We start from the raw sequence: 24,089 nt of genomic DNA on the forward strand, positions 1-24,089 counted from the left end.
GGACATATTTGTGAATTCCTCACTTCTTTATATCGCGATGGCAGGCGACCATGCTCGAATCATGTCCTTATTATGTATTTTCTAGGGCGCTCAACGGCGATGAGACACAGGCGCGGGGCGGAGCAGGAAGAGCAGTAATGGGACAGCTGCAGTGCGGCATGCTCCTGGCTACTTGTAGCTCTAACCGGCGGTCGGATTTGATGGATGAACAATAGTTCAGCGACGGCATGGACAAGGAGGACGCTGCTGTCCCTGGGATCGGACGGTATTGCACGACCGAATACAGAGCGGCCGAACCCGGGTTGCCTATCGAGCATCCTTACTAGGTATGAAGCACACACAGGATTTCAATGACTGCAATAATGTCCAAGTCAGAGACATGTTCATTTTATCCCTGTCCCCCCTCCCCCTTTATGAAACATTGGGCGAGTTGGCTCGTTATCAAATCAACGTTTCTCGGTACAACACAGACCGGAACTCGTTTCAGGTGGCTGGCTGTTTCTCGAAACGACATACATACATACATGGTATTACAATAACGGTACATTGTGTATACAGTCAGTATGGGGAGGATGGTGAAGATGATATCGAGGAAACGAGAACCCCTCTGACGAGGGAGCGAGAGTGGGAGATAGGTCTTCCGCCTCCTTCCTGGCTTGGGGGGTTTCCGTCGGGAAGCAGACCAAAACCAGAACCAGGGAGGGAGGGGGCTCTCGTATCTACAGTGTAGATAACTAGCTAGGACCGCCTGGGGCGCAACTGCTGAGTTCTGCTGGTCGATTTGTCCTTCTTCGCATTGGTTCCGGCGCTGTGCTCGCGCGCGCTCCTTATCTTCTTTCCATCGGACCCTGTATCATGGCCGTTCTCTCCGTCAGCGTCTTTCTTGTCGGGTCTCGGCTCTCCTTTGGTGTCGGAGGCGAAGGACACGTCCATGTGCTTGCCACCCAGGTACCGCCAGAGACGCCAGACTTCTTCGATGACGGCCTTTGCCGGACCGGGTATGGGGCGTACCAGAAGAAGATAGTCCGCCGTCTTGGGGTGCTGGAAGATTGACTCTCTCTCAATCAGCCTATGGAGTTCTTCCAGGTCAGAGACTCCCGGTGCCGACATATTCGCGAACAGACGAGGAAGCGAGAAGACTGGGAACCGATATGTATCCAGAACGGTGATCATGGGAGGGATCAGGGGGTTATTTGACGGTAATGGTGGGAGGGGCGATGTCGACGGGTCCGAGGGATAAGGAGGCGCGTCGTCCTCGTTGCCAACGTGTAGAAAGACGCTTCCGGGGAGCCACTCGGAATGGCCAAGCGTGTAGTAATCTGGTTCTTGGGCGGTGAGAGGAGCGAATTGAGCCGGCATGGAAAGGCCGGCATCCGCAGTGGAAGGAGTTCCGGCTTGTGCAGACAGTTCTTCTTTTGGTTCACTTGTAACGGCTCGAATTCTGATACCGGCAGATACGGCCGAAGATCGTGATCCCCTCATCAACCGTCGCAGCTCTTCACCCTTGAAATTCCCACCCCGAGGTGTCGGCAGGGCAATAACACCCAATGGCCTGACGGGGAGCGCCTCGGATTTGGCAACCGACTCCGAATCTGCCAGCATCTTCATTGCAACGAGAATGCGTTTTCGCATGATATCCACGATCCGAAGATATATATCAGGCTGCCATTGCAACCTGTTCAAGTTGAACCTAGTTTTCCCTTGCTCGGCGGAGGATGGATCCGAGTCCGTTTGGTGCTCCTTTTCTGTACCTTGCCCACTAGCCAGCGCGTCAAAACGATACTTGTTTTGCAGGTAGTGCTGCGCGGTTGACGTGGACTCACGGGCGTCGAAGTGGACTAACTTGCCCACCTGGCCGGGAATCGTCTCGAGTGTAGTTGGCGATGAAGATCTGGACACTTTCCTGGTGGGTTGAGTTGCTTGGTGGGTCACCAGGCGCAGGAAAGTGATGTTGGGCAAAAGGCGGCTCTGTATAGGGATTTGTCTTCGAGGTGTTGATGGATAGTTGGTGGTCATCTGGGCGGCTTCTGTTGGACCGCTTAGTGAATCGTCTGCACCACCATCACCTCCCACGGGTCCATCTTTGGCGATAAAATGATGGCCTGCCTTCATCTTAGTCACATTGTCGAGTGTTCGTGATTGACCCTCCAATATCGCCAGTTCTTCTGCCAGTTTTGCTTCTAGAGCATCGACGTCCGCAAGCTCTGCAGGCATGAGATATATCTTGCCGTCTCTTTCGTTCTTGACATATCCAAAGTCCAACAAAAGGTCGGCTGGCAGTCTTGCGCCGCTACCTTGACAAGCTCGGATAGGGCTCGCGAGAATTTCCGCCCACGGGTTATTCTTTAACCCTTTGATGCGTCGATAGGATGGGTGCTCTTTCCTTTCCTCACGTCGTCTTGCCTCGGCGGCGACCTGTGCGGTGATTGGTGACTCGGGAAGTAAAGGTATCTCTCCTCGAAGGCGCATATCAGTGCCATCTTCATCCCTGGATAGGACCCTTTTACTTATATCTTCAAGTTCCGTGAGTATGTCCTTGATAGCTTGGTGTCCTCCGGCATTGGTCGCGTCCGAAGACTCTTCCTGGGTAGAGTGATACTTTCGCAGGGGAACGCTGGTCGATGGCCGCGAATGTGGGCTATCTTGCGTATCCACGTCCGCGGGTGCATCAAGATTTAGCGACCTGTGTGGTCCAAAGCTGTAGGATTCTGCACTTTCATTCCCTAACTGGATCTTCTTGCTTGCTTTCTTCAGGTCCGAAAGTAGCTCTTTGATGGCTCGACGACTAGGTTCGCTGAACGGACTGAAAGATCCCCCTCGCGGGGATTCTTTCTTGTCTGGTTTCGGGTGAGACGGAGCTTCCGGTGCTGACCCATCGTGTGTCTTTGGTTTGTCACCGTCCTTGTCCTTGGGCGTGGATTGAGAAGTCCTGGCATTGGTCTTGCGCGAATGAGACCTGACATATTCTCGTCGGAGGGAGACTGATGGTCCGGGGCGAGGGTCGTCGAAGGACCGACATAGTGTTCGAATGACATCCAAGCGCCACGTCGCGTATGAAACGTGCCGGTGAGGACATGACAGGCTCATCCCTTCGGCATTGTTTTGAGAGAAGAGCACTGAATTCTAGAGTCGGAGCAACAGCGCAGTTGGGGGCTCCGCTTGGCGAGGCGCAAGGCTGAACGTTTACGAGGCTGCAGCCTTGCTTAGTCATATACCCCTTCATACAGTCGTCTCTACAAGGTACTCGTACAAGAAAACCATAATAAACAACCTGGTATTTTGTGTATACTATATCGAGGACTGGCACACTAAAGGAGACACGATATGAAGGTCCCATACGCTCAAAAGCCAAGACTTGTAATGGGTTGAGCGCAATTTCAATTCCACGAAGCAACAACGGCGGCTTCATCGAGAGACAAACTTTACGACTTCCTCAAAGACAGCTTCCGGGTTGTCCTCGTGCATCAGGTGCCCTGCAGCGTCAATGTAGACGAGTTTCTTCCTGGGCGCGCCGCTGACCCTGTGCAATTCGTGGACAGTCCACCACTGATGAGCGGCGCTTTCCTGTCCGGCCATGGCCAGGAGGGGCACTTTGGTGTTCTGCGCGTCCTCTACCCAGTACTTTGGCATGGAGGTGTAGCGGAAGAAGTTGCACAGCCATTTGGCGTTGTCCTCGACCTGGCGCAGACGATCCGGGTTCGCCTGGATGCGCGGCCAGTACTTTGAACCCATGACGCCGCTGCAGAAGGCGGACAGGGCCTGGTCGTATTCTCCCTTTTTGCAGTGCACGATCGTCGGGCCTGTGGTGGTGGCGCCGAACCGCATCACCGGCCAGAACGTTATGGGGTGGTGCAGCAGGAAGGAGAGCACCGACGTCAAAGGAGGAGGGAAGGTCTGGAGAAACAGTCCAATGACGGGCGGCTCCTCGACCATCAAATTCCGAAACAGCTGAGGCTTCCTCCGCGCCAGGTACAGACTGATGACGGCGCCCGACGAGTTGGCCAGGACATGGACGGGCCCGATGTCCAAGGTCTCGATGAAAGCCGCGAGATCATCGGCGTCTTGCTCCCAGGGCGTGGGCTGATCGTCCTTGACGGGTTCATTGGGCCAAGCGTAGCGTCGACTGTAGTTGAAGACGTGGAACCGGGTCGCGAGTCTGTGTTCGAGATCGGTCCAGGTGCGTTGATCGGAGATATGGCCGTGGACCAAGACCAGAGGTTCGCCTTTCCCGCTCTCCCGGTAGGAAAGTGAGACGCCGTTGACCTCGACAACCTTGGTGGTGACTGTGGGTGATGCGGACATTGTTCGAGTAGTTTCTGAGATCGATATGCTCGTGCTGGCGCTCGCGATCCTTTAAAATGCTCCACGACGAGGGATCGCCGCTGGTGGGTCAGAATCAAGCCCAGGAGCAGTTCTTATAAACAACCATCAGTGGCAGGTTTGGGAACGAGAAGACGGGGCTGACCCTCGCGGGGGATGAAACCCAAGCTGCGCCGAAGCATCGATGGGCAACATTTGGGTGGGAAAACTCCACGGCCATGTGTTCGGGAGTTGGCAGTGTACTCCATACGAGTGGCGACGAGGTGACAAAACTCGTATAAGGTAAGATGATTAATACTCGGTCCAGGTCAATCAATTCCCCCGTCTGGGCGTAATATCTAACTCACAATTCCCAAAGTTGACCCAGCCCTCCGGAAACAGCTACATACGGAATAAGGAGTCGAAGTATTAGTGGCCTAGACTTGTAATGTCCCACACATGGCGCCAGGGAGGAAGAAACGAGCCGTTGTGCCCCGCAAGGATTAGGCCGTGGCTCGAGCGAACCTGGTAAAGGGACGTACGAATCTGTATGCATACGGAGTAAGCACTTGACGATGAGTCTTTTGGCGTGAAATACGAAAACATTATAGCTCTTGTCCTCATAGAGTGCTCCTGTTCGAGGAAAGTAACGGAGCGTACGAGGACAGGGGGAATAATATATCCTCGTATAGTCGCTCCAAATACAGACGTAGCCTTATGGCCCCACCGCATCTGGAATGTCTCCACTTCTTGACGTTCATTTCGCTGGACCTTGCGAGGCACGCTCTTCATCTTTTTCAAGTCTCTTCACATGGTGATTCTCATCCGTGCATCTGTGGCTACACCTACTACACACGAGGCCAAGAATGTATGTACATATGTTCATACCCCCGTACAGTATCACGTCAGATTCTAACTTCACGTCCAGCCAAAGCCTCCACCTCCAGAGTTACTAAGCACCAGATGAATTAGTTTTGCCCTCGCAGATCATCATTGTCCGATTGGCGGTTCCATGCTGGGGGGAAATTTCCTGCACCATTGATGGACGGGGCTTTAACCCCAACTGAAATAAATTAAGTATGAGCACCATTAGGGTCTTGGGTGCTTTGAGTACCAAGTAAAACTCGGCGTCATCGTCGATATGTACCTGGCGAAGCTGACGTCAAGTGATAATAAATTATATATACGAGCGGCACCAGGGCCACCGAAGCACCGCTGGGGCGGCGTGGTGAGATCAAAAAGGTCGGTAGATTCCGGCCTTACTTGTATGAGGTACAGGGAGACGAAAGAGGAAGAAGAGACTTTCCATTTTCAAAAGAAAGACCGAGATCAGGAGCATCGGGAGGATCTCCTCCACGTTCGACCGAGTGCGCCACTCATGCCCGACCCACATTGCACAGCTGAAGGATCTATGCATATGTAAGATATGCATGAATGCGAAAATGTAAAAATGAAATCATCTGAATGAAAATATTACATATATATATATACCTCATGCCCCGAACTGGGCTTTATCCCTTCCCTTTTTCGTTCAGGAAAGGGGGCGAGGCCGCTTTTGATCTGGTACGTGATGGAGCATCGAGGGAGCCGTGGCAGAGTACATGGGAGCACTGGGGGAGTACGCCCGAGCACTGGACAAGCCACAGGGAGCGCTGCCTGATGCCCGTCCCCCTCATTCGTTTCGGTCAAGCCTGCTGCCTGGAAACTTTTGATCCTACCGTCCGCGTGGTGACACGTTGGATGGGTTTGCCGATTCCTTCATCCAACCATTGGTTAGTGCCTACGGACACAACACTCGGGGCCTCGGCCCGTACAGCCTTGGTATGCATTTGCCCAGAAAATGGCCTCTTATAACTCGTCAAATCCAATCAAATCGGGATAGAATAATGTGAGACTTGATGCATCGCTTGTGTGTTTCCTTTCGTTTCCTTTTTGCTTGGTGGGGGGTGCAGCGTCCACCTCGATTAGAAGGAGCTCTGAGCAGTGTTTGGGGAGTGCTTGTCAGGCCATGCGGCTGTACTGTGTGTAGTTCCAGGCTGTATACGGAGGGCCATGAATTCATGGGACTGTCGTAAGCCCAGCCCTTGAGATTCCCTGCTATATACATTGTCAGAATCCTTACTGAGTAGACTGTCTACTATATCCATCCCCTGTGGCCGTTTCAGGCCTATTTAGAGCCATCGTGAAATCCAGACTCCGGCGCTTTCTGTTGTGTGATTTTAAAAGTTATTCATTTAATAATATTTGCATAATTGTATATTTTAGTAAATTAATTTTAAGTACTTTATACCTGAAGACATGCCTTGTGAAAATCCCACTAAATGGTGTTATCAAAGTAGTAGAGCTAATATAGCTAAGACTAGAGACTAAATATATAGCCTCAATCACGCCCGAAGCTCCTAGTGTCTTTTTCCCACCGAACAGGTGTTCCAATCATCTCCATGTTGCCATAGACTGAAGGATCAGTCAAATTCTGCTCTCGCGTCCATACCTGAAGTCGAATCAGTCGCAGTTCAAGGCGCTCTCTGAAAAGGCCAAAAACCACGCAGAGTCACATCAATGCCTCCGAGAGGATGCCGGGCCGAGTATTGTCCAGTGACTGCCACCTTCACCCCAACTTTGTCCTTACCGGGATATCGTTTGCCGGGTTACCGAACTACCGTATATTCTTCCTCGTCTCCATTACCGTGGGAGGTAATGTGGTACTCCCTGTGAATTGCACTTGGGGACGCGATTTTGCCGTTGGGGACATGGGGTTGCCATCAAACAAATGCCAGCAAACGTCTGGATAAATACCAACGCCTTGGTAGCGTACGTCCTTCGATTTGCCTCCAAAAAACCTTTGACGAAGGCTCTTGATCGACTTAGATCTCTTGTGTCTACCGAGTACTTTGCTTCATTCTTTGAAAGGCACGTGCCCTGCATGACGCCTTCCATTGTATTCGAGGCCGAACCAGGCAGTGCTCGACTCATGGAGTGTAACGTCTCCGCCAAGCCATTGGTGGTAGATGGCGGCATTGGACACAAGACGGGCGTTGCATTGGTGCATCTACCAGAGGAGACAAACTCAAACCAACAAACTACTGCCGCTGATCCTGACCAGGAGTTGCCGCACTTGACCATATCAGAGGACTACACGGTTTCTGAGGAACCCTTGGGCACAATCCGTCCAGTCCGTGTCATTAGTATTGGTGCCGGAGCTAGTGGTATCAATCTTGCCTACCAATTTACAAAAAACATGCAGAATTCGACATTGAATATCTATGAGAAAAACTCAGCCGTCGGCGGCACGTGGTACGAGAATCGCTATCCGGGTTGCAAATGCGATATCCGTAAGTGGAATCCCTTGTCTGTTCGTTGAAACGAATGCTCACTATAATGCTTAGCCTCGCACAACTACCAATTTTCATGGGAACCCAATCCCAACTGGGCTGAGGTATTTTCCCCGGCACAGGAGATTAAGGATTACCTTCAACACTGCGTCGATAAGTACGACCTTGCCAAATACATTCATCTACGCCACAAAGTCATTTGCGCCGAATGGAATGAAGAGCGTGGCATCTGGAATGTGAAGATTGAGGACACAGCCAACCAGTTGATTTTTACCGACTGGTGTCACTACTTAATCAATGCCAGTGGCATTTTGAACAATTGGAAATGGCCTTCTATTCCTGGTCTTCATGACTACCAAGGAAAGCTAGTGCATAGCGCGAACTGGCCAAGCGACTGGGATTACAGTAATCTCAAGGTTGCCGTCATTGGAAATGGGTCAACCGGCATCCAGATTGTCCCAGAGATGCAAAAGACAGTCAAACAGCTCGTTCATATCATTCGCTCACCAACATGGGTGACGCCGGGAGCGGCGTCCAGGTATCCATCCCTTCGAGGAGGTTCTATGCCCGACGTCTTTACCGAGGAACAGAAAGAACACTTCCGCAATGAACCTGAATCATATCTGGCATTTAGGAAACAGGTTGAACGAGAGATCAACAGCAAGTTCCAGATGCTGATCAATGGGAGCGCAAAAGCGGCGGAAGTTCGACAGGCAGCATACGATAGCATGATATCCCTCCTTGGGCCAGAGGGTGCCCGCAAGTATGCCGAGAAAATCATCCCTTCGTTCCCGGTCGGCTGCCGAAGGATTACCCCAGGGGTCGGATATCTGGAAAGTTTCACCAAAGAGAATGTTCGAATTATCACCGACGCCTCCATCTCGAGAGTTGACCAAACTGGCCTCGTGATGTCAGACGGAGAGCATATCGAGTTGGACGCTATTGTGTGTGCAACTGGGTTCGATGTGTCCTTTTCTCCACGCTTCCCTGTCATCGGACGAGACAAGATCAGTCTCAGTGATGTCTGGTCCAAAAACATCCCGTTCGCTTATCTGTCCATGGCGATTCCAAAGTTTCCGAACTATTTTGGTGAGTCTTTCCCTTTTGCTCAGCTACTGTTGAGGTGATTACTGATCTTGCAGTCTTCCTTGGCCCTAATGCGCCTATTTCGCACGGCAGTATTCTTACGATTACCGAGCAATGTTCCAAATACGTGATGCAGCTCATTACAAAGGCACAGACAGAGAATATCAAGGCATACGACGTCAAACAGGCGGCCTGTGATGATTTCCTTACGCATATCCATCACTTCATGCCTCGTACAGCCTGGGCGGCTAAATGCCGATCGTGGTTCAAGAACGGAACTGTGGATGGGCCTATCCTAGCCATACATCCCGGCAGCAGGATACACTGGTTCCATTCGCTTGAGAGGCCGAAATTCGAAGACTTTGACTATACCTACTGGACAAATAACAGATTTTCTTACTTGGGCAACGGCTTTTCAACGAGAGAGATGGATGGCGGCGATGATACATGGTTCTTAGAGCATCCTGAGGCGGCTTATCTCTATTATTAAACTGAATCTTTGGGATTCAATGGATTTTTCTGACGATACACCGAAGTTTCGAAAAGAGAAATTGGCCCCGAGATCCCCATTGACTTTGAAATATAGACAGATTTGGAGGAGCAGAATTCAGCGTCCGCGCAATCTTATTACCCCAATCAATTGACTCTCTTCGCACAGGCGCCCCCTTTTTTTTGTCACGCGAGTCCATGAATTGAGCTATAGTCACTCACATAGATGCAGCTTACGCTTGTGATTGAGACGTCTCTATGTATTCATACTCTATTTTCCCTCCTTTTCATCCAAGATGAGATACCGAGAACTTATGGGGGACTCATGGTGGTGAACAGCAGCTTCTTTCATGGCAATTTCCATCCCGATGATGGACATTTCTAAGGTGGAGGACGTATGTGACTCACTTGTGTCCTGACCTATCAGCCTCGAGCGCTGCATGTACATCAGCCATCCCTTCCTCTTTCCTGCTAGTATACGCATGGGCACCTGGGCCGGGATCGTTAAGAAGGAAGACTTCCCTCCAACGATCTGGATGCGTTACCTCAAGTACCGTTCCGGGGGGGAACTTGTCCTTGTCGAAGCAGACCGCCATCATCCCGCGACCCATCTCGTCTGGCTCCGATAGCTTATCCTTCTGCGGATCAACGAACCTGAGAGCCTCAGCGTGATCGTATATCATCGGCGACATGGTTGGTCCAGGGGCAATAGCGACCACGCGGATGTTTTCCATTTCTTGAAGCCTTGCCATGCACCTGGCAAAATTACTGATTCCTTGCTTCGCCGCTCCGTATAGCGGAGTCAGCATGCTTGGTTTCTGGGCTCCAGTGCTCGACACAAGGACGATATACCCCGGCTGTGCTGCTTGGACCCACTTGCGGATCGCAATCCGCGACATTTTCAAGGGATGTTCAAGGTTGATGCGTAGCATTGAGTAATGGGTGTCGTCTCGGTCGTTCCAAAAGTTATTGAACGACGGCTCGTAGACTCCTGCGCCCGGACAGAGAATATCGGGGACACCGCCGAAAATCTCAGCATAGTACTGGAAGGCCATTTCAAGCTCGTTCCACTGGGACACATCGATCTTGCGGAATGCGACACTGGGGCCGCGCGACTCTCTCTTCCACGAAGTTGTTGCATCCTTCTGGATTGTGTCGAGCCATGCGATTGCCTCACGATGAAGGGATAGATCGCAAATCAAGACGTTGCACCCGGCGGCGTACAGCTGGCGGACTAATGACAGGCAAATCCCTACAGTGACTTCTCAGCTGGATGGCCTCAACTCTCTCAAGCCAGACATTTACTTTACCTGAGCCGCCACCGGTGACAATTGCCCCCTTCCCCTTAAGGTCTATTGCAGCCATACTTGCGTCTGCTCTCTGGTTTGTTTGACAGGAGAGGGGGAGAACTCCTAGTTTGTTGGGGGGGGGGGGGGGCGGGAAGGGACCACGGGAGTAACGCGACGGCTAAGAACTTGCTTCACTGCCGGATTACCGGGCATCGCGGATCGGCTAATTAGGTGGATTTCGGAGTCTGAGACAATTGGGCCAAATTATGTGGCAGTCAGCCCGCCTTAAAACTCTTTGTATTTAGGAGACTATCAAAACCGCCGCTCTCATGTGCTCTGGTGGCCGAGAAGACGTGCGGGCCCCTTTCCATCCCTCTCAAGGCGTAACAAATCCTTCAACTGTTGAATGGGGATAAGCACTGAGGGTGGATGCTGAAAGCATGGAGATTCCAAAGCTCACGGACCAATCTACTGCAGACTCTGGATGATCCACGTTCAATGTAGAAGCAACGTCTCGCAATGTCTTACAGCGGCAAGGCTGGACATCCGATACGCTCCAATACCCTTGGTTCAATGGCAAGCCGCCGTTACAGCTTTGTCGTTTGCCGTCTTGTGAGTACCAAAATGCCCTCCCCCCGTGGCGAGCTGATCACCTCTTCCGTCCGTGACGTCCGACTCGACTTGGAACTTTCTCCCCTCCTCGCGCCGAATCCAGGAACGAATTACCACCACGCTAGGAGTTGGTACTGGTCTTAGAAACCGTATTCGAAGCTCGGCGGCCAACTGCGGTTCGGATCTACTGTGCTGCTCATAATTTCGTCCATATATGAAAGCGTGCCTTTCTTTCGTCTATCTTGCGCCAGAAAGTGTCCAATAGTGTCGCAGGTCTTGAGCGTCCGAGAGAAGAGGGCATGCCTTGTTGACGTTGTCTTAGGACATCTCAGTGGAAGCTTGAGCACCTCGAAGTCTTTGTCGGCCAATAATCCACGACACCAAGGCAGGCATTGGAAGAAGTCGTCGTCGTCGTCGTCGTCGTCGTCGTCGTCGCCGTCGGTTCTCCGTATAAAGGCAGCAAAAGCTGAACTGTCCTCAAGTTTCGGTGAGCTATTCATGCCTCTGTTGCCATCCACCACGGCACCGACCCTTGCTGTGCTTCCCATGGTGCGATGTTGTTGAGCAGCAAACGTTGAACTGTGACCAACGGTCTGACTGTGAGGGATACGTTGGGACAGTTATTTCCGGCCATCTGAAGCAAGCTTTAAAGGCAAGCCTGTAAAGTCATGTTCAACGGAGATCGTGATCTGCTTCGTCAAAGCGCGGGCTACATGGCCAAATGCTCCCCCTGCCTAGTTCCACAGTCAATCCTGATAATGTCCTCCGATTCCGACAAGTGAGTCAATCGTCCAAACAATGATCTCGGATTGACAAATGACGTTTGGAGACTCTGAAAGATCCGATCTTCCACAGGAAAACCAAACGGGCTCCCAAACAGCCGAACCTTAGCCTCGTATCTTGTAACCTGAGAAACAGAACGGTTAGTTTGGTTCTGAGGGCATTGTGAATGATGCCGCGAAACCTGAGTATGCCGAAACCTGAGTATGCCTACCCGTGCAGAAAGGACTATTGGGCCGACTCCCCAACTTTGAGATCGTTCTAGACGAGGGGAAAAGGCAAAGCCCGCAGGCAAAGGCAATAGCATGCCAGCATTCTTACCAGCAGGGCCCAAAATTTCGCCGAGGTGATTTCTAACGGCAGGAGGCTGGTATGTACTCGCCGAAGCTAAGCCATAGCATAGGACATGATCCCAGCCACTGTCACTGTCCACGTCCTACACCACTGTTAACTCGTTGGAAAGCCACGGATCCTCTCTCGGTATTGTCAAACGTGGCAGGAGAGACCCCCCGAGTTGTAAAACGGAAGAACTGAAGCTCGTCACATCTGCTGCGAGGTGAGCGGGTGGTATTGACCAATCAATGCCCCGAACGCCGAGTGCCTAGCGCAGAAACAAAGTCATCTGCTACACCCTAACACGACTTCTAGACATCAGACTTACTCCAGGACTCCTGTCTTTGTCTCTAAATTCTCTCTGTACAGCTCAGATTCCTCGAGGCTACCATTACGGCACAGCGTGGAGCGACGGCTATCTCTTGGCTCAGATCCTTCCTCTAGGATGCGAGTCGGCAATTCTACTTTCTTAGCAGAAAGACGATATAAAAGAGCCACTCAGGTGTGCGTTCGATGCCACGACAGGAAGGTTTGTCGCTCCTCAATCTATTATGCTCTGTCGATGACATTAAACCCTGTCCCAGGTAAAGTGCGATGTGCAATTCAGTGACAAGGGCGATTTTCAATGTAGCTATTGCCGCGCATCTGGCTCCCCCTGCGTGTAAGTGCACAGTCTTCGATCGTCAGTCGACGTAATTAACTGCGCAGACTGAGAACCGCGAGACGTCGTGGCGTACCGATGGGTTCACGGCGGTCGGAGCACGCTCGGCAGAGTGCGCCACTCCATACAGCCTCTTCGATACCTGTTAGTGTCAGCTCAGAGAGCCCGGTTGCTTTCTCAGCCTCAAACACATCGCCGTCTGGAAATAATAGCCAAAACCGAAGTGCACTTTCTGAGACTCGAGATGAGCTCATGCTGGCCTACACTGCAAGGAAGGGAGACGGCGAAGCATCCAGGTTCCGCATTCAAAGTATGACGGATGAAACGAAGTCCATTGATCGAGAGACCTATCCACATGGCGAGACAAGTTATTTGGGAAAGTCTGGTTTCTTATCCATCTTTACTCATGTCCAGAATCAGAACCCCGAAGGGGATAATCCTTCGGACTCTGCAAAGCCCGAGCCAACCGCGCCTTCACCATCGAGGCATCTGTTATTCAGCTTTATGGACACCTACTTGGAATTCTGCTACACGTGGTGCCCAATCTTAGAAAGAGAAGATATTTTCAAGGATCCTGGATTGGAAAGCTCCTCGCTTCTTAAACAGGCATTGGCACTGCTGGGCAGTCAGATTAATCCACCCCTCCTGAAGCACGAAACACCGGCCAAGTACTATGAGAATGCCAAGTCTCTTTTCTATGGCAATTATGAGCGCGATCCTCTTTCTCGCATAACAGCCGTTATGTTGATGTACTGGTGGAGTGCCGGACCCCCAAACATCGTCAGCATGGACTCCCAGTTCTGGTGGACTGGGATCGCGGTGAAGCTCGCCCAAGAAATCGGATTGCACCGAGATCCTTCTAAAGACCAGGTGTTGAGGCCTGGAGAAACAGCAGGACTTCGACGCCGCATTTGGTGGACGTTATTTGTATGCGTACCTCTCTCCCTTCTTGGAACTTGGTTAACTCACCGGTGTGGACAGGCTCGTGAACGTCTTACATCAATCTGTCAGGGTCGACCCTATTCTATCAATCCCAGTGATTGCAACGTCCGTCCACTGACGCTGGAAGATTTTCCGGCCGGAAAATCACGGCAAGGGGAAATATTTATTCACTGGGTCCGACTTTGTGAGATTGTTGGCCGGGTGGCTCGACATCTCAATTCCCGAACCGACTGGCAACCGGTCCCAGGAGACATCAGTAAAGACCTTGTAGCCTGGGTAACTTCGTTGCCCCAGAGCATGGTGCCTCCGTTCCAACCGAACGCTGGCGCTTTTGACCGCGAGGTGAATCAGCTCTTCTTGCCTTATCTTTCGGTCATCACTCTTCTCTACATGAAACGGTTGACCCAACCGTTACCCAAGGCATACACAGCTGGAATCCTCGCCGCTTCATGTGTTGCACGTATATTTGAGGATTTCCTGGCCCGTGGGACCCTCAGGTTTCTGCAAGGCGTGGCGGGTTGGTCGATTGCGATTGCCATCTTGGCTCTCCTCCATGCTCGTCGTGTTGAGTGTCTCAAAGAGCACGCAGAACAACACCTGGAAATCTTATTCACAGCGTTGAAGGAGATGGCAAATCACTGGCACTCGTCAAAGATGTTTGTCGCCGGATTCGAAAGTTTGACGGGCAGCGATTCCTTCATGTCAACCGCCAAAGGCCGCCCAGACACTCATCCACCTCCAACGCGAGCAGAACCTGACGACTGTCAACTAGACTATCTAGTGGAATGGGACGGCGTGAGCTACCTCGACTATTTTCCAGGCGCTTCTGCCCATACAAGCGCCATGTTCAACATCTTGTTAAAGTATGACCCTCCTAATCTATTCTCCGACATCCTGGTCCCGAACGACGTCAGCATGCAATATCAGGATCTTTTCGACGGTGTCTGGTTGGAACAATCTTATGATGTGGAACAGATGCTCTAATTGTGTAGTATCTAGCGGAAGTCTAAAATGGGTGGACGCTGGTGCTTGTTAGGATGGCGCCGTCCAGAAAACCTCCTTTGTTATCAATCCAACATGCTTGAAATAGGTTGGCAAGTCTTATAACTTGCTTGTATGCTTCCACACCTGGACCTCGGGGATGGAGCGATAATTTTCAGGGAAGTAGAGCGGGCCCAGCGTTTTCTTGACGACCTTGTTGGTCACGCTCTTGGGCAACTCGGTCTCGATGACCCTGAGCAGGGTTGGAAGCTTGTATCCGGCCAAGTTCTTGCGCAGATCGGCCCTCAAGTCATCAAGTTTCAGATTCTCGATGCCCTGGTCACTTCGCATTTGCACCACGGCGCCAATTCTTTGACCAAATTCATCATCAGGTACCCCGACGACGGACACTTCCTTGATGTATGGGAGAGACAATATTTCTCGCTCGATGTCGAGGGCGGATACCTTGTACCCACCCGACTTGAGGATGTCGACAGACGCGCGCCCGAGGATGGAAAAGTAGTTGCCACACCTTTGGGCAAGATCTCCCGAGACGTAGTAGCCGTCCGAGTCGTGTGCTTTGGCCGTCGACTCAGGGTCATTCAGAAACCCTAGGAATGCGTTGTAGGACTTCACTCGGATCTCTCCAGTCGTTCCTTCTGAGAGTTTGACATCGACACCCGGTGCTGCATACCCGACAGATCCAAGAGGTATTTCACGTTGCTCTAGAGGATCACAGGGCATAGTCAACACCATGCCGGCCTCGGTTGAACCGTACCGTTGGACGATACGCTTACCGCCGAGCATGGACATCCAGAATTCCTCAACCGGCCTCGGTAAGGCGGAAGTGCCACAAAGACAGGCTTTCATCTGAGCGGTACTGGCCGTATACTGGTCCCGTTCTCCCCCTGGTAGCTTGGCTAGACAGGCTTGATAGTGATGCATCATCCGCATGTAAATGGTTGGGACGCCAGAGAAATGGGTAACTTTGCGCTGCTTGAAGTAATCCCATGTCCACTGAGAATCGAAAGTGCCAGACTTAAAATGCACGCAAGCGCCTCGCAGCAGGAAAGGAAGCAGAGAGATCCAGATCCCCGTGGCATGGTGGACAGGAAGAACGTGAAGCATGGAATCAGACCTCGTAACCTTGAGTTGATCTGCCAGTGTAATCGTCCCTTGATCCAGAGAGCCAACACGGATGACAGCAGCCTTCGGAGGACCCGTCGTACCGGAAGTGAATATCACAAGCCCGGGCGCATTTGGGTCGCGAAAACGATTCTCGACCGTGAATTGAGACCAGTGGAACTCCTGCAATCCCAAGCCCTGCTGGACTGGGATACATGTGAAACTTGGGTCTGTGGTTTTGGAAGTCTCATGGGCAAGAGCCTGAGCTTGTTTGAGTGACGTGGTCGCCGCGATAACTGCTCGGGACCCGGCCTTTTGGACATAGTAGCAGGCTTCTTTCAGAGGGCAGAGATGACTGATAGGGCTGGCAACTGCTCCAAGGCTAAGAACGGCCAGGAACGCGACGACAAATTGGTATCCGCCGGGGGCGACAATGGTGAGATACAGTGGTAGGCCATCTTGAAGCTGCTGTAGAGCTGCAGGCGGTAGAGCGGCACGAATCACTTGTCGCAAGTGGACCACGTCTGAGAGGAGCTGGATGGCGGATCGCTGAATACCCTCCGTGAGATCTTTGATCAAGGGTGTGGCAACAGCCTGGGTGGCATGATTCAGAAGCTGAATGAAGAGCAAACTGCCAGGAAGTTCCAGATTCACCGGCAGGCAAGCTTGGCCGGCGTCGTTCGAGCTCATGGTTGAGAAGCATTGCGCGGAAGCTCTTCTATCAGACCACCAACGGTGGCTAAATATACATAGTGAAGCTGGCACGGGTTGTCGCGACGGCTATTGATCGGGTGTATAACTCTTCTACCGACACGGCACCAGGTCCCACAGGTAGGGTGAACGGGTAGAGTGATACAAGGCCCGAATGCCGCTCCGGCTGTATCTCTTTAGCCATGCCCTCTCCTTGTCATGAGCGATACAAAGATCCCCTCTGGTGCTGCTGTTACCTTGGGCTTCTCTCACCCTTTGTAAACACGCCTCATCATCTAATCTGCTACTCCCAATACCAGCGGAAGCCCCACTGAATCTTCCAACATGAGAGATTTCACTGCAAGCCTTCGCCCTGCCCAACCAGATGGACCGACTATGCTCAGTCAAGAGCGAATGCGGTCTGGCATAAATTCGGAGCAGCTGGCACAACACTTGCTGGCTAAAAATGGATTCCTCGAACGACAAAAGAAAATACTCGACGTCCTCAGTAAGCACTCGATCTTTATCAAACAAAACCAACTCAATCTCGCTCGACCGGACCGTTACTATCTAGCACTTGCGCGAGCTAAACAGATTCGCCGCTTGGTTGCCGAACACAAATGGGATAGGCTCGACGTGGAAATGGCCGAGTACCTAGTCGATGAAATGAGCCCTTTCGCACTGAACTCGACCATGTTCCTAAAGTCCATGCAGCAGCAGTGTAACGAGCAACAGCGTGCATGTTGGCTTCCAAAGATCAATTCATTTGACGTCCTCGGCTGCTATGCGCAAACAGAGCTAGGGCATGGCAGCAATGTCAAAGGTCTAGAGTGTGAAGCAAGATGGGACCAACAGACCAAGACCTTCGTCATTCACAGTCCAACACTGACGGCCTCGAAGTGGTGGAATGGCTCTTTGGGGAGAACTGCAAACCATGCGGTAGTCGTGGCGCAATTGCTACTACCCTCAGGCGCTGGATTCAAGAGCTACGGGCCACACCAGTTCATTGTTCAGATACGCGACATGAAGACTCATCAGCCTCTGGACGGTATCGTCATTGGTGACATTGGCCCCAAGTACGGCTATGCTACTATGGACAACGGCTACATGCTTTTCCAGCACCATCGAGTGCCTCACAGTGCTCTATTATCAAAGTATACGCAGGTCGACCCTAATACTGGCACGTATACTAAGCCACAAGTCCAACAAGTGGTCTATGGGACCATGACCGCAATCAGGGCGGACATTGTGGAGCATGCCAGACTTATCCTAGCTCGCGCCGTCACCATCGCGATCCGTTACACCTCGATACGGAGACAGTTCAAAGATCGAGATGAGTCCAACCCCTCGGCGCCAGAGCTAGTCGTCCTGGACTACCCAACGGTTCAAATGCGACTGTTCCCCCTTCTGGCGACGACCTTTGCCTTGCACTACACCGGACTAGCGATGAGGACCTTATACGAAAGCAACCAGGAGACCATCAGTCGCAATGACTTCTCAGCGTTGGCGGAGACCCACGCGTTGTCCTCCGGTCTTAAGGCTCTTTGCACCATGCTCGCAGCAGACGGCATAGAAACCAGTCGCCGCGCTCTTGGAGGACATGGTTTCGGTGGAGGCAGCGGCATGATTCCACTAAACAGTGATTATTTGTCGAAACCCACCGTTGAGGGCGACAACTATATGATCACCCAACAGACTGCAAGCTACCTGATCAAGGCCATGGAGAGAGCCAAGAGACAGCCTTCCGCACAGTGCGATGCTACGCAGCAGATGTATCAAGAATATCTGTCTGGCCGAGCAAAAGCACCCCTCAAACTTCTAGGCGGCGACGACGACGACGCCGCAATTGTGAGGGTATTTGAACTCCGAGCTTGTGTGGTAGGACATCAAGTGTACCAGGCAAAGGTGGAAAACGGCCGCGGCTGGACAAGTCTCATGGTTGAGCTCCACGAGCTTAGCATTATTCACTCGGAAATGTTGCTGGTGCGCAATTATTTCACAGCGCTCCAAACCCGATCGGGGCCTCCTTTGTCAGATAAGACCTGGGATGTGATGCGGCTGATGTTCAAGCTCTTCTCTCTGAAAACAATCCTGACCCGGCCAACCGAGTTTTTGGCATCAGGATTGATTACCGTTGACGAAATGGCCAGGTTAAAGGATGAGGTCGCCTACATCATGGCCAAGTTACGACCACATGCGGTCAGCCTCGTTGATGCATGGAAAATTCCGGATTATCTCCTCCAAAGTGCTCTGGGCAGTTATGATGGCGACGTCTACAACCGCCTGTTCAAGCAGGCCCACGAGATGAATCCACTCAACAAGCTCACTTTCAATACAGATTGGAGAAGCGAGGAAGTGGTGCTTGGAGAGGGAGTGCAGGCATCTCAAAGGAAAATAGAGGAATTGGTCTGGGGAAATGTGTCACCTGCCAGCAGGTCCAATCTTTCGAGACTCTGATTGAGCACCACGGCACCTGACCACCTCTTTCTTGCACGGGCGGCGTTTACAGTCCTGTATAACTTAGAACTCCATAGGACTCTCATTTGACAATTTCTCACAATGGAGCAGAATCTGCTGGTAATATAGCAAAGACCATCAGGCTTTAGCGTCAACCGGCTTGTTCGCTTTCCACTCTTTTTCTCCTTTGTGGTCACGAAGCACAGATAAAGGGAATGTGACAAAACTGCGAAGGTCAGATAGTATTAGATTGATCATTTCCCTTCTTTCCCCCCCCACCCCCTCCCTCCTCCTCTGGCATTCCGGACTATCAACTCATTCTGTCGACCCTCCATTGAATACCCTAAAATTTACAAATAAATTGGTCGACGAAGTTCTCCCCCAAGCTTACCCTCTTGTAGTGTTCCTTCGCCAGTTGTAGCTTGCTGAACACGTCTTCGACACCCTGTGGCACTCCATCCGGGTCAACGTAGATGTACGCGCCGGTAACGTGAAACAATGTGATCATTTTCTTTTACACCATTTGGCACCTCGAGAGTATGGATGTCTCCCGGTGGTTTCGAACGCAAAGCTGCCTTCCTCCGCCCACCAGTCGTGTTCGAGATAGTGCCACCGTCCTCGAAGCGTGGTGGCATACAGGGGCCCGGAGTGTCGGTGTCGCGACAGGATCCCGCTCTTCCGAACTCGAAGTAGATTGACAAAGTATCCCTGACTGACATTGAAAAGCAAAGGGCGGAAACCAAACATTCTTTGTCTGTGGTACCCACAAGTTCTCGTCGCAGTCGAGTTTTAGCGTATTGAGAACAACAAGGTCGTCCGAGACATTTGGCAATGGTTCGCCTCGATATGCGACGTTTTCGGCTTCCGGTCTGGTGGTAGTTGTTGTTGAACCCATCATCTCGGTGTGTGGGAACGTGCTCGCGAGACGCAAAGCAGACTAAAACTTTGTTTCACGTAGGTCTGGAAGGTCGCAAATGTTGAGGTCGCCGGAGAGACCTTCATTTACAGAGCTCGTCTGCTGCTATTTGCTGATCCTGAGGACTCCCAGTGGAAAGGCCGTACTAAGGAAAATGGCTCGTCAGATCATCACTGATTAGCTAGCTACATGGGGATTGGCTGGCATTATTTTTGCCGGCCCACGACTTCTTTCGATCTTTATTCCTACAGTCTCTGAGTCTATCCGGCGGAATATGGCAAATGTCTCAGACCGAGGCTTGAACATCAATTCTTTCGGTACAGAAGGCCTCCCGAAGACGGCGAGAAAGACGGTGGCAAGTCACGACGCAGAAACTTTCGAGGTAGGCCCAACGGCGAATTGGTGGAACTAGAGCGTTTGGAGTGCTGGACGTCGTTGTAAACAATGCCGGCATTCTTCACAAAGCACAGCCATCTACCGATATAAGCGAGGCTGAGTACGATCGGATCCTGACAATCAATGTCAAGCAGTTGCTATGGACTACCAAGGTGGTGGTGCCATACTTCACAAAAACACCAGAGACCAAGGACCTTCATCAACATCTCCAGCATGAGTGGGCTGAGGCCGAGGCCAAACCTGGTCTGGTAATGCAGCGAGTAAAGGGGCAGTCAATGCAGTATGTCCCTCAGCTCACATTGCGAATGTGTGCGTCTTGAGTGAGGACTTATTAATCATTCTGGTACAGGCAACAAAAGGTTTGGCCATTGAGTTTGCTAAACGAAACTTACGCTTCAATGCCATTGAGCAACAGCAAAGCGAGTAGATATCGGAGACTCGAGAGTGTGGAAGTTGGGTTTGAGGGGCTAGCCAATTAGATCCTGCCAAGTACAGTACATACGCAAACCTGCGGTTGTGCGGTTGGTCCCGAGGCATTCTCTAATATACCCTATTCGGGTAGTTTCAGTATACAACATAGTCTAGATGAGATTCGCCGCGTGGCACTTTGCACTGCCTGCATAATCATGCGCAACGTATACAAATCCCCTGCAGTCGGTACCGTGCGGTCCCTATTGGACAAGACGCCATCCAGTCGAGTATATGTCGGATTTAGGCGGGTTGTAGAGCTTTCCGTGCCTCAGACTTTTCATGGTCCAATCCAAGGAGATCCCGAAAATCAATAAGCTTCTACAACGGGCTTGGCGAAGATGATTGGGAGTTCGGCAGTCGGCGAAATAAATAGAGCACTTCTCCGCAAAATCAGCCGGTAACGTTGGGACGGGACGATCTCCCCCATTGTAACTATGTTGCCCATGGGGTACTGCGGCTAATTAAGTGGGTGATCTGGAGGTGCCGGGACTATTTAGAGAGGCCCTTCTGGGATCTCCTGACTGACACTGCTACACTCACAACCCCCTTCAGCATTGTGTTTTGCAATTCCTCGACCATACAGCCATGACGCTCGAACAAACCAAAACTCCTTTCTCTGAGCTCGATCACCTTGAGGACTCGAATGATGGCTCACGGACCATTCCCGATGAAAGCCCAGTGCATATTGATGCCGCCGAGGAAAAGAAGCTTCTATGGAAGATCGATAGGCGCTTGGTCACCATTACTGGCCTGGGATACTGCATGTGCCTTATGGATCGAGGCAACCTCTCTGCTGCCTCTATCGCAGGGTGAGTGTGGAATAACCCTTGATGGGAAGTATTCTTGCTTACAGAATCTCCAGCATGACTACGGATCTTGGCCTCGAAGGGAACAACCGCTACGTGAGGATACCAGCGCGTTACAAATCTAGGCTACGTCTGATGTTCGCAGAGCATTATCCTCCTGGTGTTCTTCATTCCATATGTCCTTTTCCAGGCACCAATGACACTTTTGACTCGGAAAGTGGGTGCTCGTTTGTTTCTGTCCACAATCACCCTTCTCTGGGCAGGATTACTAGTGGTGTGTCCGCAAGCAATCGGCCATTTTCCAAGTCCGCTCACTTTCGAAACAGGGTATGGGCTTCGTGAAGGAATGGGACCAACTGGCCGGTTGTCGAGTCATCTTGGGGGCCCTGGAAGCGGGATATTTCCCCGGAGCCGTCTATCTCCTTACGTGCTGGTATTGCCGATGTGAGTTTCAACGACCCGTCTTCCTGCTGATACAGACATCCTGAGTGGCCGCTTACACAGTCCCGCAGATGAGATTCAACAAAGAGTGGCTGTGTTTTACATTTTTGGATGCTTGTCCTCTGCGGCTGGCGGTATCCTCGCCTATGGCCTGATGCAAATCGGGGGAGCTGGGGGCCTGCGAGGCTGGCGTTGGATATTGATCGTCGAGGGTCTGGTAGGAAACGTCCCCTGGCCTCCCTTTCCCTCCCCCTCCTTTTTTTTTAAGTGTCATCCCATGTATTGACCATGTCTCCAGATCACAAGCGTGATTGCTTTGCTCAGCTACATTTTCCTTGTTGATTTCCCTGACATGGCCGCCAAGTCGTGGAATTTTTTGACTGATCGAGAGAGTATGCATGTCATCTGGCGGATCAACAAGGATCGTGAAGATGTGACCCCTGAGCCCTTCAATCTCACAAAGTATCTTGCGTGTGGCAAGGATTTAAAGATCTGGGCATTTGCAATGATTTTTTTGTAAGTGGTTCCATCCGTCCACTGGGCATGTTTTCCCCGACTGACTTCCAATCAAAAAAGGGTCACAAACGTGGTCAACTACTCGATCTTGTATTTCTTGCCCATTATCCTCAAAGACGGGATGGGTTTCAGCACTGCCGCTGCGCAGTGTCTAGTTGCTCCCCCATACGCCTTTACAGCATTCTGGATGTATATGACCGCGTGGGTTGGTGACCGATATCGAGTCCGAGGACCGATCATCGTTTTCAACTGCTTGGCTTGCATTATTGGTCTCCCAATCATGAGTCTGGCAAAACTTAGTGGTGTTCGCTATTTTGGCGTCTTCCTTGTCACCGCAGGGTCGAATTCAAATACACCATGCGCCGTGGCTTACCAAGCTAACAACATTCGTGGACAATGGAAGAGGGCGTTTTCCAGCGCCAGCTTGATTGCGGCGGGAGGGATCGGCGGCATAATCTCGAGTGTGGCATACAGGGCGCAAGATGCGCCTACCTATCGCCCTGGCATCTGGACATCATTTGCGTGAGTATCGCCTCCTGTCATCTTTGCCTCCACACCTCTGACGTTTCTTCTAGGTTCAATTGTCTGAACGTTGCCGTTGTCGCGATCCTGACATTGTACTTCCGTCACTGCAATCGAAAGGCTGACGCCGGTAGTCTGGTCATCGAGGGGCTTGAGTCGTTTAGGTACACGATTTGAACCTCTTTCACCTTGGGAGATCAGTTTGGTCGTTCACAAGCGTCCACTGCGAGGGGCAGAAAGAAGAACTTGGTACCACTCTGTGCTGCGGAAATCATAATGCCCCAGAGTAAGGATGGTATTTGAGGTACATGAAGGCGGTTGGATAGTCTGCCATTCGTTTGATGGGTGTGACATGGGATGAGTGGAAAATCTATTGCTGCATCTCCTTAAAGTCGTATTGTTGCAGCCCACGCAACTACGAGAAAATTCTGTTTTGTTTTCATCTAGTATGCGTGCGCATGCGGATTACAGCCCATTTACTGATGTCAAGATCCATGTCTTCCGTGATCTGTCAAAATCATGCCAACAATACTCCGCAGTCACTATTTGTGTTACAGATTCAGGAGGTCAGACAGACTCACCCCTTCATTTCTTCACCTTCGCCTAGGAGAAGCAACCACGTCTTCTCGGAGACGTAGCACGCCAGCCTCGAACTTCCCCCAACGCATCTCGCCATAAGAACTCGGGTATCGGAGAAGCCCATTGACACACATGGTTGCACCAGGCATGTAATCAATTGCGACTTTTGTGGTATGCAACTCTCATTTACCGAGGCTCACAAACTTGGTATACAATCCCGCCTTCTTTCGCGGTCTTACCGGCCCACCAATGGCGTCCGAGCGGCAATTTGCTCCCCCTCCTTGTGATTGGAGCTTTGTCTCTGGTAGGGATACAATGTCGTCAAAGTGGATGCCCAAGCTCTTGTGAAGCATGTTGAGGTAATGC

At 51.5% G+C, this 24,089-nt stretch overlaps 9 protein-coding genes across 9 annotated transcripts; 4 read left to right on the top strand and 5 right to left on the bottom strand.

Moving 5' to 3' along the window:
- Nucleotides 1-738: 738 nt before the first annotated feature.
- Nucleotides 739-3,087, bottom strand: AYO21_02421 (hypothetical protein; the record flags this gene model as incomplete). Its single annotated transcript, XM_022652400.1, has 1 exon — nt 739-3,087. The coding sequence occupies one exon, from the start codon at nt 3,085-3,087 to the stop codon at nt 739-741; it is 2,349 nt and encodes a 782-aa protein (XP_022515436.1).
- Nucleotides 3,088-3,405: 318 nt separating this feature from the next.
- On the bottom strand, nt 3,406-4,302 carry AYO21_02422 (hypothetical protein; the record flags this gene model as incomplete). The annotated part of the gene is made up of 1 exon (XM_022652401.1): nt 3,406-4,302. One exon carries the CDS (start codon nt 4,300-4,302, stop codon nt 3,406-3,408), a length of 897 nt encoding a protein of 298 aa, XP_022515437.1.
- A 2,767-nt stretch (nt 4,303-7,069) lies between these two features.
- On the top strand, nt 7,070-9,207 carry AYO21_02423 (hypothetical protein; the record flags this gene model as incomplete). The annotated part of the gene is made up of 4 exons (XM_022652402.1): nt 7,070-7,110; nt 7,168-7,631; nt 7,686-8,720; nt 8,774-9,207. The coding sequence occupies 4 exons, from the start codon at nt 7,070-7,072 to the stop codon at nt 9,205-9,207; spliced, it is 1,974 nt and encodes a 657-aa protein (XP_022515438.1).
- A 403-nt stretch (nt 9,208-9,610) lies between these two features.
- On the bottom strand, nt 9,611-10,571 carry AYO21_02424 (hypothetical protein; the record flags this gene model as incomplete). Its single annotated transcript, XM_022652403.1, has 2 exons — nt 9,611-10,458; nt 10,517-10,571. 2 exons carry the CDS (start codon nt 10,569-10,571, stop codon nt 9,611-9,613), a joined length of 903 nt encoding a protein of 300 aa, XP_022515439.1.
- A 676-nt stretch (nt 10,572-11,247) lies between these two features.
- On the bottom strand, nt 11,248-11,655 carry AYO21_02425 (hypothetical protein; the record flags this gene model as incomplete). The annotated part of the gene is made up of 1 exon (XM_022652404.1): nt 11,248-11,655. The coding sequence occupies one exon, from the start codon at nt 11,653-11,655 to the stop codon at nt 11,248-11,250; it is 408 nt and encodes a 135-aa protein (XP_022515440.1).
- Nucleotides 11,656-13,193: 1,538 nt separating this feature from the next.
- On the top strand, nt 13,194-14,807 carry AYO21_02426 (hypothetical protein; the record flags this gene model as incomplete). Its single annotated transcript, XM_022652405.1, has 2 exons — nt 13,194-13,808; nt 13,863-14,807. The coding sequence occupies 2 exons, from the start codon at nt 13,194-13,196 to the stop codon at nt 14,805-14,807; spliced, it is 1,560 nt and encodes a 519-aa protein (XP_022515441.1).
- Nucleotides 14,808-14,924: 117 nt separating this feature from the next.
- On the bottom strand, nt 14,925-16,619 carry AYO21_02427 (hypothetical protein; the record flags this gene model as incomplete). Its single annotated transcript, XM_022652406.1, has 1 exon — nt 14,925-16,619. One exon carries the CDS (start codon nt 16,617-16,619, stop codon nt 14,925-14,927), a length of 1,695 nt encoding a protein of 564 aa, XP_022515442.1.
- A 345-nt stretch (nt 16,620-16,964) lies between these two features.
- AYO21_02428 (hypothetical protein) lies at nt 16,965-19,076 on the top strand (the record flags this gene model as incomplete). The annotated part of the gene is made up of 1 exon (XM_022652407.1): nt 16,965-19,076. One exon carries the CDS (start codon nt 16,965-16,967, stop codon nt 19,074-19,076), a length of 2,112 nt encoding a protein of 703 aa, XP_022515443.1.
- A 2,368-nt stretch (nt 19,077-21,444) lies between these two features.
- AYO21_02429 (hypothetical protein) lies at nt 21,445-23,321 on the top strand (the record flags this gene model as incomplete). The annotated part of the gene is made up of 8 exons (XM_022652408.1): nt 21,445-21,668; nt 21,722-21,761; nt 21,811-21,939; nt 21,992-22,109; nt 22,178-22,323; nt 22,405-22,622; nt 22,683-23,144; nt 23,198-23,321. 8 exons carry the CDS (start codon nt 21,445-21,447, stop codon nt 23,319-23,321), a joined length of 1,461 nt encoding a protein of 486 aa, XP_022515444.1.
- Between the last annotated feature and the right edge of the window lie 768 nt (nt 23,322-24,089).

Source organism: Fonsecaea monophora (genome assembly GCF_001642475.1).
Source record: "Fonsecaea monophora strain CBS 269.37 chromosome Unknown Scaff10, whole genome shotgun sequence".
Lineage (NCBI taxonomy): Eukaryota > Fungi > Ascomycota > Eurotiomycetes > Chaetothyriales > Herpotrichiellaceae > Fonsecaea > Fonsecaea monophora.